At 39.0% G+C, this 16,493-nt stretch overlaps 1 protein-coding gene across 4 annotated transcripts in view; it reads left to right on the top strand.

The window, feature by feature from the left end:
- Positions 1-16,493, top strand: part of TSHR (thyroid stimulating hormone receptor) — a 181,562-nt gene that overhangs the window by 119,295 nt on the left and 45,774 nt on the right. For 3 of the 4 annotated variants that reach the window (XM_050796237.1, XM_050796236.1, XM_050796239.1), the window contains 2 exons: positions 11,940-12,014; positions 15,055-15,129. In XM_050796237.1, coding sequence (XP_050652194.1) covers positions 11,940-12,014; positions 15,055-15,129 — 150 coding nt within the window. Of the gene's footprint in view, positions 1-11,939; positions 12,015-12,995; positions 13,286-15,054; positions 15,130-16,493 lie in introns of those variants that run through there. The other variant, XM_050796238.1, reaches the window with a different exon arrangement.

The raw sequence follows: 16,493 nt of genomic DNA, 5'->3' as shown, positions 1-16,493 counted from the left end.
ACATTAGGTCTGTGACCTAGAACTGTCACTCCAAAACCAAAAAGCTATTCATTCAATAAATACCATATGTTTAACACAGTTAAACCTGTGACCACTGCATCTTAAAAGGCTATATGCAAGATTCAAAATAGTAGATCATTCTGTTCTTATTCATACCCTCTTCCCTTGGCCTCTGTGATATCACAATCCTGGTTGGACTCCTACCATGCTGGTCAGTCTTTCCTATCATCTTTTGCTGGCTGCTTCCCCTTCCCAACTTAAAATTATTGGGTTTTCACATGGCCCAATCCTGTGTCATCTTCTCTTTTCACTCTACCTTCTCCTGCTATGTGATCTTATCTAACAATTCCCAAATTTATATATCTAGTTCAGGCCCTCCTTCTTAGTGTTGGTATATACCTATTGGTCTATTTGACCTCTCTTCCCAGACGTCTTACACATATCTCACATTTTATATCCAAAACTGAAATCTTAATGGTCCTCCTGAAATCTACTACTCCAATGTATGTTGCATCAATAAATGGCAACTTCCTTCATCCTGATGCAAATCCCAGATACCTGAGAGGTATCACTATACCTTCTTTCCTAATCACCCACTTCTACTCCTTCACCATGTCCTGTTGATTCTACTACCCTAATACACAGAAAATGTATCATCTTCCTCTCCACTGCCACCAACCTTATTTAAGCCACCATCATCTCTTGCTTGAACTATAATAATTTTATATCTTAACTCCAATTGAGTATTTCCAGTTGATCTCCTCTAATTCAGCATCTTCACAGCAGCCAGAATGATTTTTCTTGAATAAAATCCAAATATCTTAACATCCAGGCCCACAAGTTCAGCTGGTTCCTGCCCACCTCTGGGTTCTCATCATGCTCCACTCCTGCACACCTGTGTTCTTTGGTTTTATAAACAATCCAAGATCTTTCTCATCTCAGGGTATTCACATGCTTTTGCCTCTGCCTAGAAATCTATTTCTCGCCCCCTCTCTGCCTAGTTAACTCTACTGATTATTTTTTCAGCCTAATTATGACCTACACAGAGACACATACCCTTCAGGCCACTCCTGCATTTAAGTTAGATCCCCATTTGAATCTATCCTTGAATGCTTTTTGGCTTAGAACTTACTAAAATTTATTACGACAATGCAGATATTTGATTATAAGAAGTCTCCATAAGGCAGGATGCTTTGTGTGCCATTCACCTACACCAAGCTGTGAGGAAATCAAACTAAAACGAACAAAAAAGTGAAACAATGTATTCTGAACATGGGTTTTAACAATAATGAATTGGAAGAGTAGGCTAGTCTGAATTAATGAAAAATCTGACAGAATGTTTAGTATATGTGTGTACACACACATATGCACACATATATGTTTAGCCAACCTTAATTGAGCATTTGCCATATCCCAGGCACTACACTAATTGCTCAACACATATGTACTCATTTAATCCTCACAACAATTCTCTAAACTAGTTACTATCATTTTACAGCCAAAACAACTGAGATTCAATAACTACATCTTTATATTTAAAATGCATTTCATGTAAACATCACAGAATTGGATCTTGCTTTTATATGCAGCCTGAAAATCTCAGCCTTTTAATTGGAGTGTTTAATCCATGACATTTATTGTAATTATTGATATGGTTGGATTTCAGTCTACCATTTTCCTATTTGCTTTGTCTTCTCTGTTCTTTCTTCTTTTATCTCTCCTCTGTCTTCTTTTGGATTAATCTAGTTGTTTTTGGTTTTATTTATTAATATTGTGATCCATTGGCTTTTTAGTCCTTTGCAAATTTTTTTGATTACTCCAGAAATTACGATATGCATCCTTAACTTATCACAGTCTACCTAGAAATAATATTATATTACTCTGTAATCATGTAAGAACCTTTAGAAATTCAAATTCCATTTACCTTCTTCCATCTTTCATGCTATTGTTGTCATATATTTTATTCCTATATATGTTATAAACCTCATAACACATTATTATGTTAACTTTAATTTGAGTAAAGAAAAAAATAGTCATTTATGTACACTCAACATATTTAATATTTCCAGTGTCCCTACCCTTCTGTAGGTCCAATTATTTCCCTTTAGCCCAAAAACCTTTTAGTATTTCAGTGTGGTTCTACTGGCAGCAAATTTTCTGAGGTTTCATTTACTGAAAATATATTTTATCTTAATATTTGAAAAACACTTTTGCTGAGTATAGAATTCTAGCAAAGCCATTTTTGTTTCAGCCCTTTGAAAATATCTTTCAATGTCTTCTGGCCTTCTTTTTTTCTGATGAGTAGTCATATCCATGTTGTTATTCTCCTATAGGTAAAGTGTTTTTTCCCCTCTGGTTACTTGTAAAACTTTTTCTATATCTTTACTTTTCAACTGTTTAATCATAATATGCCTAGGTGAGTTTTTTTTTATATTTATTCTGCTTAAGGTTTGCTGAACTTCATGGATTTATGGGTTGCTGGTTTGTTTAAATTTGAACATTTTTTCTAATATTTCAATAGAGTATGTTAGAAGTGATACAATGCCAGTTCTAGTCTCAGTCTTTAAGAGAACTGGCAGCTTTCACTTTATATCCTTGGAACCCTGAACAACCATGTAAGATGTCCAACTGCACTGATGGAGAGACCATGTGGGAAGATCCTGAGATCCTGGGATGGAGAAGAGCCTAGCTGAGCCTAACCTTCTAGCAATTCCCATCAAAAAGCCAGGCATAGAAGCACACCCTTTTGGACCCTCCAAATTGTTCCAGACACCAGCTGAATAACACCCAGTGATCCTGGTGGAGGCTACATAGAGCAGAAGAATCACCCAGCTTAGCACTGCCTGGCATCCTGATCCACAAAATTGTGAGCTATAATAAAATGTTATTTTAACCACTTAATCTGGGGTAATTTGTTATGCACCAATAGGTAGCCAGAGGAAGTAGCAATTATATATCAGTTAACAATGGGTAAAGGCATTGAGGATTTGTAAGAAAAAAATACAAGAATGGTAGGCTCTCCATGAGTTATTCAGGATCCTAAGTGGATATAAATCATTTCCCCTGGGTTGTAACTTCAGCGAGGATACTGTTTGGACTGAAAAGTATGCATGTAATAAAGATTTATATCTGCAAAATGATGAAACATTGGACAATTTCATTTTCTGTTGTACTTTCTCTATAAGAAAGTCAATAACATACAGACTGCTGCTGTTGTTACTCCTAGTAATAATAGTTACCGAGTTCTGAATGCCTTTTGTGGGCCCACACTTCACGAAAAGTACTTCACATACACTGTCTCACTAGTTTTTACCAAGCCTTAGTTTCTGCTATGTGAAATGAAGATGGTAATACATACCTTGCAGAGCTCTTTCCAAAGTTTTCTTAGCTAAGACATTTCAAACTGAGAATGTGAACCAAAAAATGTCTGCCTCCAAAACCACTACAATGCCATAAAATCTCCTTAATTAAAATAACTGCAATAATTAAAGAAAATGCTGGCCAGGCGTGGTGGCCCACACCTATAATCTCAGCATTTTGGGAGACTGAGGCGGAAGGATGGCTTGAGCCCAGGAGTTTGAGACCAGCCTGGGAAACACAGTGAGACATCATCTCTATGAAAAACATTTTTAAAAATTAGCTGGGCACAGTGGCACTTGCCTATAGTCCCAGCTGCTCAGGAAGTTGAGGCAGGAGGATCACTTGAGCCTACAAAGTTGAGGCTGTAGTGAGCCATGATCATGCCACTACACTCCAGCCTGGGCAACAGAATGAGATCCCTATCTCAAAAGAAAAAAAAAAAAAAGGCAAAGAAAAAGAAATGCTGCCCTCAGAAGAATGTTTTTACTTTTATGTGAGTGTTCTTGGGGTTTTTTGTTTTTTGGTTTTTGGGTTTTTTTGAGACGGAGTCTTGCTCTGTCACCCAGGCTGGAGTGCAGTGGTGCAATCCCGGCTCACTGCAACCTCCACCTCCTGGGTTCAAGGGATTCTCCTGCCTCAGCCTCCCAAGTAGCTAGAACTACAGGTGTGTGCCATCATGCCCGGCTAATTTTTTGTATTTTTAGTAGAGATGGGATTTCACCATGTTAACCAGAATGGTCTTGATCTCCTGACCTCATGATCCTTCTGCCTCAGCCTCCCAAAGTCCTGGGATTACAGGCGTGAGCCACTGTGCCCGGCCTATGTGAGTTTTTTTAAATAAAAAATAAGTTAAAAATTTTACAACTGGGATAGGTAAAGTGTATGACTTATGCCTATAGTATAATAAGACTTCATTTTGCTGATCCACTAAGTTGAATCAAGTGGATTCATCAGAGGTTTCAAAATCACCAGCTTTAGCACCAATCCTTAAATAATCGTGAAAGTAGCTGTAGGCACCTGCCAGGCAATTTAGAGAATCACTTCTATAATGTTCTACTTTTAGTGGAAAATCTGCTGATAATTTAAATTTTCTTCAATCTGCTTCAAAAATCTGAATACTTATAAACTCTCCTCAATATCACTTATTTTTTAATTTCTCAATAAATTAAAAGATACATCAAATCATGAATATTGCCTTTCAGTTATAGATTATTTCTTTCCTCCAGTTACATTTGAAGTGTTAACAATAATTCATTAATAATTATCAAAGAATTAAGACTTCTCTCATTGAAAATCCTTGATAATGTAGGAAATAATTTATTCTGTGAACTTTCATATTATAGATTAATATGAAAAGTAAGTGCCAGTCTAACAAGCAGGCCTTTAGAAGCTAAGGATCTAATGTATACCAAGAGCTTTGACAGACTTTTAACTTTTCACCCAGTAATTCCACTTCTATACATTTTCCCTAAGAAAATAGTGGAAAAAAGTTAATGTAAAAAAGCCATTTGTTTCAGAGTTAATTATTTATAATAGACAGAATTTGGAAAGGACTTAAATGCTTAGGTAAGAGAATGGTCAAATATGACATACCAGCCAGGTGTGGTGGCATGAGCCTTTAGTCCCAGCTACTTGGGAGACTGAGGTGGGAAGGTTGGCTGAGGTCAGGGATTTGAGGCTTTAGTGCACTATGACCCTGCCTGTGAATAGTGATTGCACTCCAGCCTGGGCAGCATAGCATGACCCTAACTTGTAAAGAAAAAATCTGTTGCTATAGACAATTTAATCACATAAGGAAAGCTTTTGTCATTATGTTATTTATATATATGTGTGTGTGTGTATATATATATATGTATATACTTAACAGACAGAAAAAAATAGTTTTTCTCTGTATTATCAAATGATGGGAATTTTTTTTTTTACATTTAACAACTTATTATAGAGGATATTACAAAAGATAGAGACGAAGATTTGCCTAGGGTGAAGTATGGGGGAGGGGCGCAGAGCTTCCACACCCTCCCTTGGCACACCACCCTCCAGGAGGATGGTCAGCTGTCCGAAAGTTCATTTCCTTTTTGTATGAATGTGTTTCCAAGTTTTTACAATAAATATATATTACCTCTATAGTCAGATGAAATAAACTTTTTAAAGATCAATATGCATTACACTTGAAATTAATACTTGATGTTAAGATACATCAGTAATGTATTATGTGATAGAACCTGTCCTAAAATCGTTACCTTAAAATTAATTTACCTATTTATTAGTCTCTGTTTTCACCTGGGGATTGTATAGCACTTAAAGAATTTATAGTAACAAAATGATGGCTTGGGCAATGTATATATACCTTGTTTTTAAAATAAATAGCAACTATTTCCTTATACCACCCACAGTATGCAGTAAAATGCACCTAATAGATGGCCAGTAATTATTCACTTATATTCTAATTAATCTCTTCCCACTCTACCCACTTGAGTGAGCAAACCTAGGCAAAATCAAGGTGACTGCCTTCCATTTTTTTGAACTATAGGTGAGGCAGGAAATTAAAGAAAAATAAAATTAAAAAGAAAGAGAAATAAGCTTTCCTGTATTAGGCTGGCTTGTTCCAGAGGCAGCAACAGGCACAGCCCAGACCCAGGAAAAGTCTTGATAATACGGTCTAATGTGCTCTAGAGACTCTCCCAGCACTCCCTCAATATAGGGAGAAGAAAACAAACTTTCCTTTGTTTCATGGAATAAGTTTATGGATCCCTGTTCTCTGTAACTATTGACTTCAAGTATTCTGTTTTATCTGAGAAATACAATGAAAGTCATAGGAAGCCTGAGTAGGCCTGAACTACAGCTGCCTGGGCACCACAGTGAAGGTTATGAGAGAAACCAATGCAAGGCTCTTTAGAGCAAATCTTCTAGATAATGAACATCCAGGTTGCTTGGCAATGGTCATGTGCAATCCTGAGTTTGTCCTGCCTCTGTATCCCCACTTTCATGCCACTGTAAGCTTGCTTCAAGCTAGCCCACCCTGTTTTGTGAAATGTGTATAAAAGTCAAGTGCTGTCTTTCTTCTAGGCCCAGTCTTTGGATATCAAGTCTGCTAGGTCTGAGTGCACTCAATAATAAAGATATCCTCCTAGATATACCCTGAGATCTCTCTCTGGTCCTCCTGATCCCACAACATAGGCACTTAAAAGTAAACAGGAAAAAAATTGAAAATCAAATTGAAACAAGAGTTAAAAAGAAGCTGGGGAGTGGTGAAGAGCTAGGCTTTTGGCTGATATTCTTGTTCAATTTATTGTTTTAGCTAACAATAAATTGGCTGTGGCAGCTTCTCTTCTGACATCTGAGTCTAACTGAGTCTCCTTGGTTTATGCTGGTCTGAAGTGTTCTCATCTCCTTTGGTCCCATCTAATTTTGCAGATGAAATGTAAAGTTGGCTTTTTGATTGCCCTCAAATTGTTGCCTGGCTTGGCATGCTTCTCACTCATGGACTGGGGCAGTTTAGGGTGTGGGGAAATATCTCCAGGCTGAGGAGCACAGTCAAATGCCACAACCCAATGCCTGTTGAATAACTGAGTTGGAAGGGGGACACTAGGAAAATGGAAGGAAATTAGTGGTTGGAAAAAAGAAGTCTTCCTTAACAGAAGACTTTAAGTCTTCTTTTCCCCTTCTTCTGTTCCTCATTCCCTCACCTGAGAACTCCCTTCTCTCACCCTGCCGATTTCCCATATACTGTATGAGGGGTGGACGCAGGGACTGAGTGCCTGCCGCAATACTAGTTGTAACAGGAAAGCCAATTGTCCTGTGCCTGGCTTTTATTGAGAATTAATAAATGTTTCTTAGAGGAAGAAAAAAAAACCCAGAATGTAGACATGTGATTAAGTGAACCTAAATGCATGCTGAATTATTGATCTGTTGATTTGTGAAAACTGAACATTGGACAGCAGTGTTACACTTTTCATTTAAATGTTTATTTTATTTGAAATCTAATGAAGGAGAATTAGACAATGAATATTTACATATATTTTTAGTTCTGCCAGATGATATCCTTGAAACATCATTAAAAAAAAAAAAAAAAAAAGGCTGTATTTGAAGTCATAAGTTCTAGATAAAGGCCCAGTGTTGCCTCTAAGTGTATAACAGGAGATTATTCACTTGCCCTTTCAAACCATGTCTCCATAGTTTTGTCCGCAAAATCAGGATGATCCTTACCTGCATCACATGAGTCAGTTATGTTATTCCCTCACTAGGAGGAAATTCACACCTTCCCCCAGGTGAAAAAAAAGTACACTGTTTCTTTTTACCCTTTAATCTTCTGTGTTAGTTTGTATTCATGCTGCTATGAAGAAATACCTGAGACTGGATAATTTATAAAAGAAAGAGGTTTAATTGACTCAGTTCTGCATGGCTGGGGAGGCCTCAGGAAACTTACAATAATGGCAGAAGGGGAAGCAAACAGGTTCTTTCTCACATGGCAGTAGGAAAGAGACGTGCCAAGCAAAGTGGGGTAGAGCCCCTTATGAAACCATCAGATCTCATGAAAACTCACTCACTATCATCAGAACAGCATGGGGGAACCACCCTATGATCTGGTCACCTCCCACGAGGCCCATCCCCCAACATGTGGGGATTACAATTTGGATTACAATTCAAGATGAGATTTAGGTCCCTCCCCTAACACATGGGGATTACAATTTGGATTACAATTCAAGATGAGATGTAGGTCCCTCCCCCAACACGTGGAGATTACAATTTGGATTACAATTCAAGATGAGATTTGGGTGGGGACACAGAGCCAGACCATATCATCTTCCAAAGCTGAATTTTTCTAATAAATATGCTTTAAGAGCCTTGCATATTTCCCCAACAAAGAAAAAGAGCCTTGTTCCATAAAGGGCAGCGCATACTTAAGCAGCCTATCTGGGCATATATTTTAATGTTATTTTTTATATAGAATATATCAAGCTTTACTTTTTTGTTTTTAAAGTTTGAGATTTTTTGCATCCTCTTTATTACATTTTTTTGATTGATATAAAATAAAAAGTGAAAATTACACATTCCTTCTTTTTAAACCTATCTACTAGACGTGACCACTGTGAACTGAGTACTCTATATTTTTGGAATTTTATTTATGCTTATTAGTTTGGGCAGGTGAGTTACTATAAGAAATAGACAAAAATACAGACATGTAATAGCCCTAAGTGAGTGAGGTTTACTTCTTGCTCATGGGACAGTACTGGATGGATGAGTGGGTGTGCAGAGCAGCCACCTTCAGGCAATCATCACTCAGGGCCTCAAGTTGCTTGAGGCACAGCCATCTTCAGCTCTGGAGGGCATCTCCATTCCTAGTGTGCTGAATTACAAACCGCTTTTCTTGCTTCCAATGTCTCCAGTTTTCTGGCAGCATAGCTAGCCTCCTGCACACTCAGGCCATAATTGCTTAACTCAGAATGGTGTGATTTAAATTCACCCTCACAGGCATGCTTGAAGACATTCAAATTTGAACGCTTCTTTCACCCTTCTCTGATTAGATGTTCTTTTGTACTCACTTCTGCCCTTCCTTTCCTCCTGTCTTTGAAAAGATTTTACTAGCTGCGTTTGCTTCTTATGTTACCTCTCTCGATTGATTGATTGATTGATTGATTGATTGAGATAGAGTCTTGCTCTGTAGCCCAGGTTGGAGTGCAGTGGCACAATCTCGGCTCACTGCAACCTCTGCCTCCCGCGTTCGAGTGATTCTCATGTCTCAGCCTCCCAAATAGCTGGAATTACAGACATAAGCCACCACGCCCGGCTAATTTTTGCATTTTTAGTAGAAACGGGGTTTCACCATGTTGCCCAGGCTGGTCTTGAACTCCTGACCTCAAGTGATCCACCTGCCTTGACCTCCCAAAGTGCTTACAGGCATGCACCACCGTGCCCAGCTGTTATCTCTCTCCACTTAGCTAAACTACTGGCAGTCTACGACCACTCCACCCCTTCTCTGCTTCAGGAGATAGTTTTCAAAAGTCACTTGTAAGCAAGTGGTGAGCTGTTGCCTTACCTCAGAAAGCAGCTTCTTTTCCCTGCTGTTTTCTTGTGAGGTCTCTGATTCATCTTTCTTCTTTGTAGCTCCTACATTTCCTTCCAGAAATCCTCTCCTCTTTCATGTTTCCTTCTCTCTCCTTGCTGCCTCTCCCACATTTCTCCTCTTCCAGCCTCCAGGTAAGTTGCCAGCCTCATTGAATCAACTGTTTCTAGCAGCTGCATTTCCTTTCCTTTTTATTCTCTACCTTTTCAGCTGACCCAGGTGGGCTGCATTTTCTTTAACCGTGATGTTCTCTCGGACCACTCACTCAAGACTACTTGTTCAACCGTAGTCCCTTGTGGAGCAATTTTCCCGACTGCAAACCCAGCTCAATTTCCAAACTCCCACACCTGGTTTACATTTGTTTGTCTCTGACAGAAGTTCAAACCCTCCTCCCCCAGTGGAAAGCTCTGGCAAGGAGTTTATGGCTCACCCTGGAAAGAGTGAACCACCTCAGCAGAGACTGATAGTCTCTAGAGGGGCAAGGTGGAAAAATTATGAGATTTTGGAGTAGGGTGGCCAACTGTCACACTTTGCTCAGGACAGAGGGAATTCCAAGGATATGGGCTTGCATTTTAAAGCCAGGATAAAAAATGAAAGATTGTCTAAAGAGGGTCTTTCCATGCAGGGTCTTGTTTGGGTAAAAATCATGACCTAGTAGTTTAGGATTTGGAAGTGAGGAGTTTTAAGATCTTGCGGTATAAACTGTTGCTGCTTTCTGTTGAAGTGTTGATGGTTCTTTGTTTCAAAAACTCTCTGTAATGAACAATAAAGCAATTTGCCTGGGCAAGAGTCTCCTGGAATAGTAGTTATGTTAATGAGGACAATGGACCAGTAAGGGTATATTATTATAGACAGTAAGCTGTGTGTGTAGGGAGGACAGGGGTAGGTGATTTCTGTTCTCAGAGTTAACTCCATCCTGTCTTTTCCAAAGTCTATTTCATAATCAGTGTCCTTAGTTGAAATATCTAGTTGAAAAAAACTAGAGGGCTTTTTCTAATTTTGCAAGAATGTCACAACATCTCCAATCCCAAGTCCCTGATGTCTGTTCTAGCTTTCATTGCACTTATGAAAATAGCAATAATAAAAACATTATTTATAGAGCCCTAACTATGTGAAGGCCAAACATAAAATCCCTCATGAATATTATTTAATCCTCACAAGAGCCCCACAAAAGAGGTGTTATTCATTGTTCCTGTTTTACAGAGAGGAAAACTCTCGCTCAAAGAGGCCAAAAAACTTGTCCAAGGTCATATAATCAGAAGTGGCAGAGCCAAGATTCTATCTCAAGTCCATCTGGCTATTCAGAAATAAAAGGGAATGAACTACTAATTCATGTTACAACATGGATGAACCTCACAGATATTATGCTAAATGAAAGAAGGCAGACACAAAAGACTACCTGTTATATGATTCCATTTATATGAAATGTCTAGATAAGGCAAATTTATAAAGACAGAAAACTGATCAGTGGTTTCTAAGCATAAAGGAGCAAGTGGAAACTAACTGCAAATGGGCCTATGGTTACTTTTATCATGGATAGAAATGTTCTAACCTGTGATGATGGTTTCACAGTTATGTAATGTTACTAAAAATCATTGAACTGTATGCCTATATACAATGTTTGAAGTTTATAGAATGTAAATTCTTTTTCAATAAAACTTTAAAAATTACAGAGGTCACATTCTAAGCTTTCTGATTGGCACCGCCAATGACTGGATGCTGGTTCCTTTAGGTGCCATTCCTAAGGAGAAATGCTAAAGGTTTACTGGGTTCTTATATACTTTTCAGGTAAGCATAAGGAATGCCTTAAACTCTTTTAGCCAATCAACCTATGTTGAATATGTTTAATTTAACGAGTGAGAGTTCATTTCTAGCAGTCACTTATTTCTCTAACTCTAACTGTGCATTCTTGCTCAGCATTTATATAAACCTAAGTATGTAAGTTACTGACACATGATATCACACTATACATGCAGAAGAGTCTTAAATTGCTGACATGACAAAATAAACACAAGTGAACTGTGAAGACGTACCACTTCTGTACATCTGGTGTGGCAATGACAGAGCCTCACTGCCCATCTTGCTATGCTGTGATTCAGCATAAAATTCCCTCAACCTCCCACTCCAACACTCATTGTCTTGGCCAGAATACTTATAAATAATAAAGATATTTGTCTTCAACTCCTCACCAAATCATTGGAGGGTTTTTTCTTTTTTCTCTAAATCTAAAAGAAAAAAAAAACTGATACTACAATTAAGAAAAATGCAGCCCATAAATTAAAATGGGTGGAAACCAAGCCAATGACACAAGAGAGCTGACCAGCCATTGGGTCCCCATGAGGAGACAGGAGTAGTTTGTTGTTGATGGGACCCCTGGCAGCTACAGTCCCTGTGGTACCACATAAATGCAAATTTTTCTCATGAACATTTGTTAAAACTGATTTATGTTGTTTTGTCTTTGATAAGAACAGATACGGATGTAATATAGTGACTGTGTTCCTTGTAACTTATATAGAGAAATTCGGAATACCAGGAGCTTAACTTACATAGACCCTGATGCCCTCAAAGAGCTCCCGCTCCTAAAGTTCCTGTAAGTATTAAATCCTCTCCCATCCTACTTTTTTGAGGGGGGGGGTAAGATTTAATGCTGTTGTCTCCCAGGAATCTCCCTAGGATGATGTGGTCCAGGTTCATTTTAATGGTGTATAGCCTGGGTCAGGGCAAGGTATCGGGTGAAACGGTCCACATTTTTAAAACCTATTCAAAAGTCAACACATAGTGCTGGGACCAGAGACCCGCTCCAAGAAACAGGAGAGAGAAAATGCTATTGTGTATATGTGGTCCTTAAATGTAGTATTTCAGAACAAAACAAAACAAAACTCTGAGAGCCAGTTGGTCAATTTTGTTTGAAAAGGGGTATCACAACAATATTAGAGGGGCTGTTACACAGGAAAGAAAACCACAAAGGGCAAAATGCACTTTTGTGGGGAGTGGAGGGAAAACAGAAGGGACAACATTTTCAGCCTCCCACTTCAATTGCTGGAGTGGGAGTAATAATCACTCTTCTTATCACTGCTTTGCTTTGATAACACCTTATGAGCTAACCATAAGCTCCATGAATTCAGGGACCACAACATTTTTTTCCCTGTTGAGTCTTTACTGCCTAGTACAGAGTAAAATGTGTTCAGTGGATGTGTCTGTATGACCTCAGGTCCTCTGGATACCAGGTGGAAGAGTCCTTTATCCTGCTTGCATGCATTATAAAAATTAGAAAACAAAAACAGTATGAAGAAGAAAAATTTTTAAAAACTTAATCCCAATACCCTAAAATAAGCCCTACTAACATTTCAGTTCATCTTCATCCAGACCTTTAAAACAAACTTATGTAATCATAGATATCTTATGAGATATGCCTTTAAGGATGAATAGAGGGTATCCTGAACAAGAATGGGGAGAGATAGAAAAGAAATTTAGTTGAATGGAATAGCATGATAAAGACACAAAGACAGGGATCCACAAAGCTTCTTTGGTGAACTAAAAACAGTTGCTTTTTTTTTTTTTTCTGAGATAGAGTCTTGCTCTGTTGCCCAGGCTGGAGTGCAGAGGTGCGATCTTGGTTCACTGCAACCTCCGCCTCCCGGGTTCCAGCGGTTCTCCTGCCTCAGCCTCCTGAGTAGCTGGGATTACAGGCATGCACCACCACGCCCAGCTAATTTTTGTATTTTTAGTAGAGATGGGGTTTCACCACGTTGGCCCGGCTGGTCTCGACCTCCTGACCTCAGGAGATCCACCCGCCTCAGCCTCCCAAAGGGACTACAGGCAAGAGCCACGGCGCCCAGCCAATAGTTGCATATTGAAGAGGTGAGTGTGAGAGATGCTAAGGGAATAGAAGACACTGATGGCATATGGAGATGAAAGAATGTCTGGAAAGCCATGAAAACATATGGGACAAGACAATCACTCTTCTTATGGACTCTGAGTTTCAAATAATATAATAACCCTTTGATGTGATGATCCCCCACTCTATGCTCTGTGGGGAACATACAGGTTTCTAAGACATTGTCCTTGACTGCAATCTCATTGGGGAGATGTGTATGAAATTGAAAAGTGCCTCTCCTACAGAAGAATAATAGAAAGTGACAAAGGAGAGACATATACAGTGTTTGGGGGTTGAGGTAATTAGAGAAGACATCAGAAAGAAGACCCACAGGATGGTTTTAAGGGATTTGTTTGAGGTTTTTGAAGACTAGAAAGGTCTTGGTCTAAGTATATGGACCCACTTGACTCTTGGACCTTTTTTCCTCCTACTATTCTTCGTGAGCAGTGATTACAATTGAACTAGTTTGTTTACTGTATTTCAAATATACCTTATGGAATCTCACCTCTCTCCTTAGTTATCTGGAATGTCCCTCCCATTTGCTTGTTTTGAGACCTCTGGCTCCTGCTGCCTCTTCAAATCCTATGCCTTCTTCTCTAGAAGGAGTCAAGTCTGAATTTGCCTCAGAAGGTGTATCAATAGATATGGTTTTTCTACCAGAAGACTTTCCCTAAGCCTTACTGGGTAGTGTCTAGGTTTCGCTCTATGCCATGCCAAATTCTCAACAAAAAAAAATTCTAAATAATTCAAGTAGCTGCAGCAAATGTTAAACCAACTAAATCTGGGAGGCATCAGGAGCCTGAGAATTTTTGTGTGCATGGTGTTTTATGCATGTCTTTTAATCTTAACATTTTTCTGCAGATAATATAAACTTTGGAAGGTGAAGACATTGTGTTTAATTTGTTCCCTTCCTTTTCTGGACACTTTCTTTTTTGAGATAGAGTCTCGCTCTATCACCCAGGCTGGAGTGCAGTGGCGTGATCTCAGCTCACCGCAACCTCTGCCTCCCAGGTTCAAGCGATTCTCATACCTCAGCCTCCCAAGTAGCTGGGATTACAGGCGTACGTCAACACACGCAGCTAATTTTTGTATTTTTAGTAGAGACAGGGTTTCACCATGTTGGCCAGGCTAGTCTTGAATTCCTGGACTCAAGTGATCCACCTGCCTTGACCTCCCGAAGTGTTGGGATTACAGGTGTGAGCCACCGTGCAAGGCCCTCTGGACATTTTTTTTTTTTAATGGTACTGCTATAATGGTACTCTCAGGTTACTGCTGTAGGAAAGCTATTCTTGGCAAAATAACAGCACAATATAATGTAGAGCTTGAAAGATGAAGCTGGCTTAAAGTCATATCTTCCTGTCCCATCCTCTTCTTAGCCCTTCACAAACGCACACATAATTTTTTCCAATTAAACAAGAAAATCACACACACACACACACACACACACACACGAAAACTGAATTTATATTTGTAGTAATCACAGTTAAAACAATCTCCAGAGTATTCTAAGCCAAGCAGATGTATTGACATTGGTGGACTGGATTAATGATTGTGCCTTGGGGGAATATCATCTCATCCAACCATCAGAATTTGCCCATAGTAACTCAGATATTTAGTGAAGAATTTGGGCATTTGACTACAGGCTGACTTCAGAACCCATGCTTTCAGCTATTACATCATTCTTCTTCCTATGTGTTGATGTTTTTACCTAAATTCTATGCTTTTTTTTTCCCTCTTTTTTTCATTAATTTAGTGGCATTTTCAACACTGGACTTAAAATGTTCCCTGACCTGACCAAAGTTTATTCCACTGATATATTCTTTATACTGTAAGTATGCACACGTGCCATGTTTGACAATATTTTGTTTGTCACTGACAAGAACTAAAATACAGTCATGGGGGTTGGTTGAAGCTAAGTAAAGCAATTGTTTCAAGGAGTAAGCAGTGATCACCTGTGACTACACTGGCATGAAGTAAGGCAAGGACTGAGAAATAACCCCTGGCTTTAGCAATGTGGGTTGTTGGTGACTCTGCCAAGAACAGTTCCAGTGGAGTGCTGGTTGGAGTGGGCTCAAGGGAGATTTGGGTAGAGAGAATTAGAAAGAGTTACCATAATTAACTCCTTTGAGAGGTTTTACTATTAAAAGGAGCAGAAAATAGCTCAGTAATTGGAGGATATTGAGTCAGGAGAAAAGATTTTGTTTGTGTGTTTTTGTTTTTAAATGGAAGAAATTATGCGATGTTTCTTTGCCAATGAGAATGGTTGAATAGAAGGAATATTTGATGATAACTATGATACCTTACTTTTCATATAGTTTTAATAGTTTTTTAAATACTTTCCCCACACATGACATTTGCTCCTCTCAGTCACCTTATAAGGTATAAAACAAAGTTATTGCTTTTCCATTTATGAATGAGGAAACTGAGGAATAGAAACCTCAAGTGAGTTTGCCTGAGCAGTGTCTCAAAGGACAGTCAGGGGTGGTTACTCAAATTACTGCCTGTGACCTTTGATTGGCAGCCGTATGCCCTTTTTCAAAGCTGGTGACACGGGTCAGTTGTCTTACTAATTGTATAGGAATGAAAGGACATAGGGCAGAGAGAATTACAAGTTGCGTTTGCATCAGAAAGTCAGCAAAAGGTAGAATGATAAGCTTCAAACTCTTGGGGTTTTGCTAGAAAAGAAAAGTGATCATACTTCTTTGTTGCAAACGAGCTCAGTTCAAAATGTAAGCAATATTCCAGAAACTAGGATGGCGTAGAAAGGTTCTCCAGGAGCCTGGCGAAGTTTGGCAAGTGAAGGACATTTTAGAAATACTCATTAGATGAAAACGTTTAATCCTTTTATCCTGACCTTCTTAAAGGTCCATGCATGTAGAAAACTCTAGTTGTTGTGGACAAAGTGTTGCAGATTCAGGAGAAGCCTCTGAAATCCATCTGCCTCCCTCGAGATGAGGATTAAGTCAGGGACCTCTACCCACACCTAAAGCTCTCGCTTACCCCACACTTGGGCTCCAGGTGCATGTCATCTAGGACAGCTCTCACCACCTCACCAGACCTCTGAGCCACTAGTGGTTAAGAAGGGTCAGTGAAACTTAAAAAGAAATAAGATTAAGCTATATTGTGTCCTGTTATTTATTTAAGTGCATATGTGCAGCAAGACTCCTGCTCCAGGAGGAAAACATTTTTTCA

Source organism: Macaca thibetana, chromosome 7, assembly GCF_024542745.1.
Source record: "Macaca thibetana thibetana isolate TM-01 chromosome 7, ASM2454274v1, whole genome shotgun sequence".
In the NCBI taxonomy this organism is placed as follows: Eukaryota; Metazoa; Chordata; class Mammalia; order Primates; family Cercopithecidae; genus Macaca; species Macaca thibetana.
Note: the sequence above shows the minus strand (reverse complement) of the source record. Positions and strands in the feature narration are given on the sequence as shown.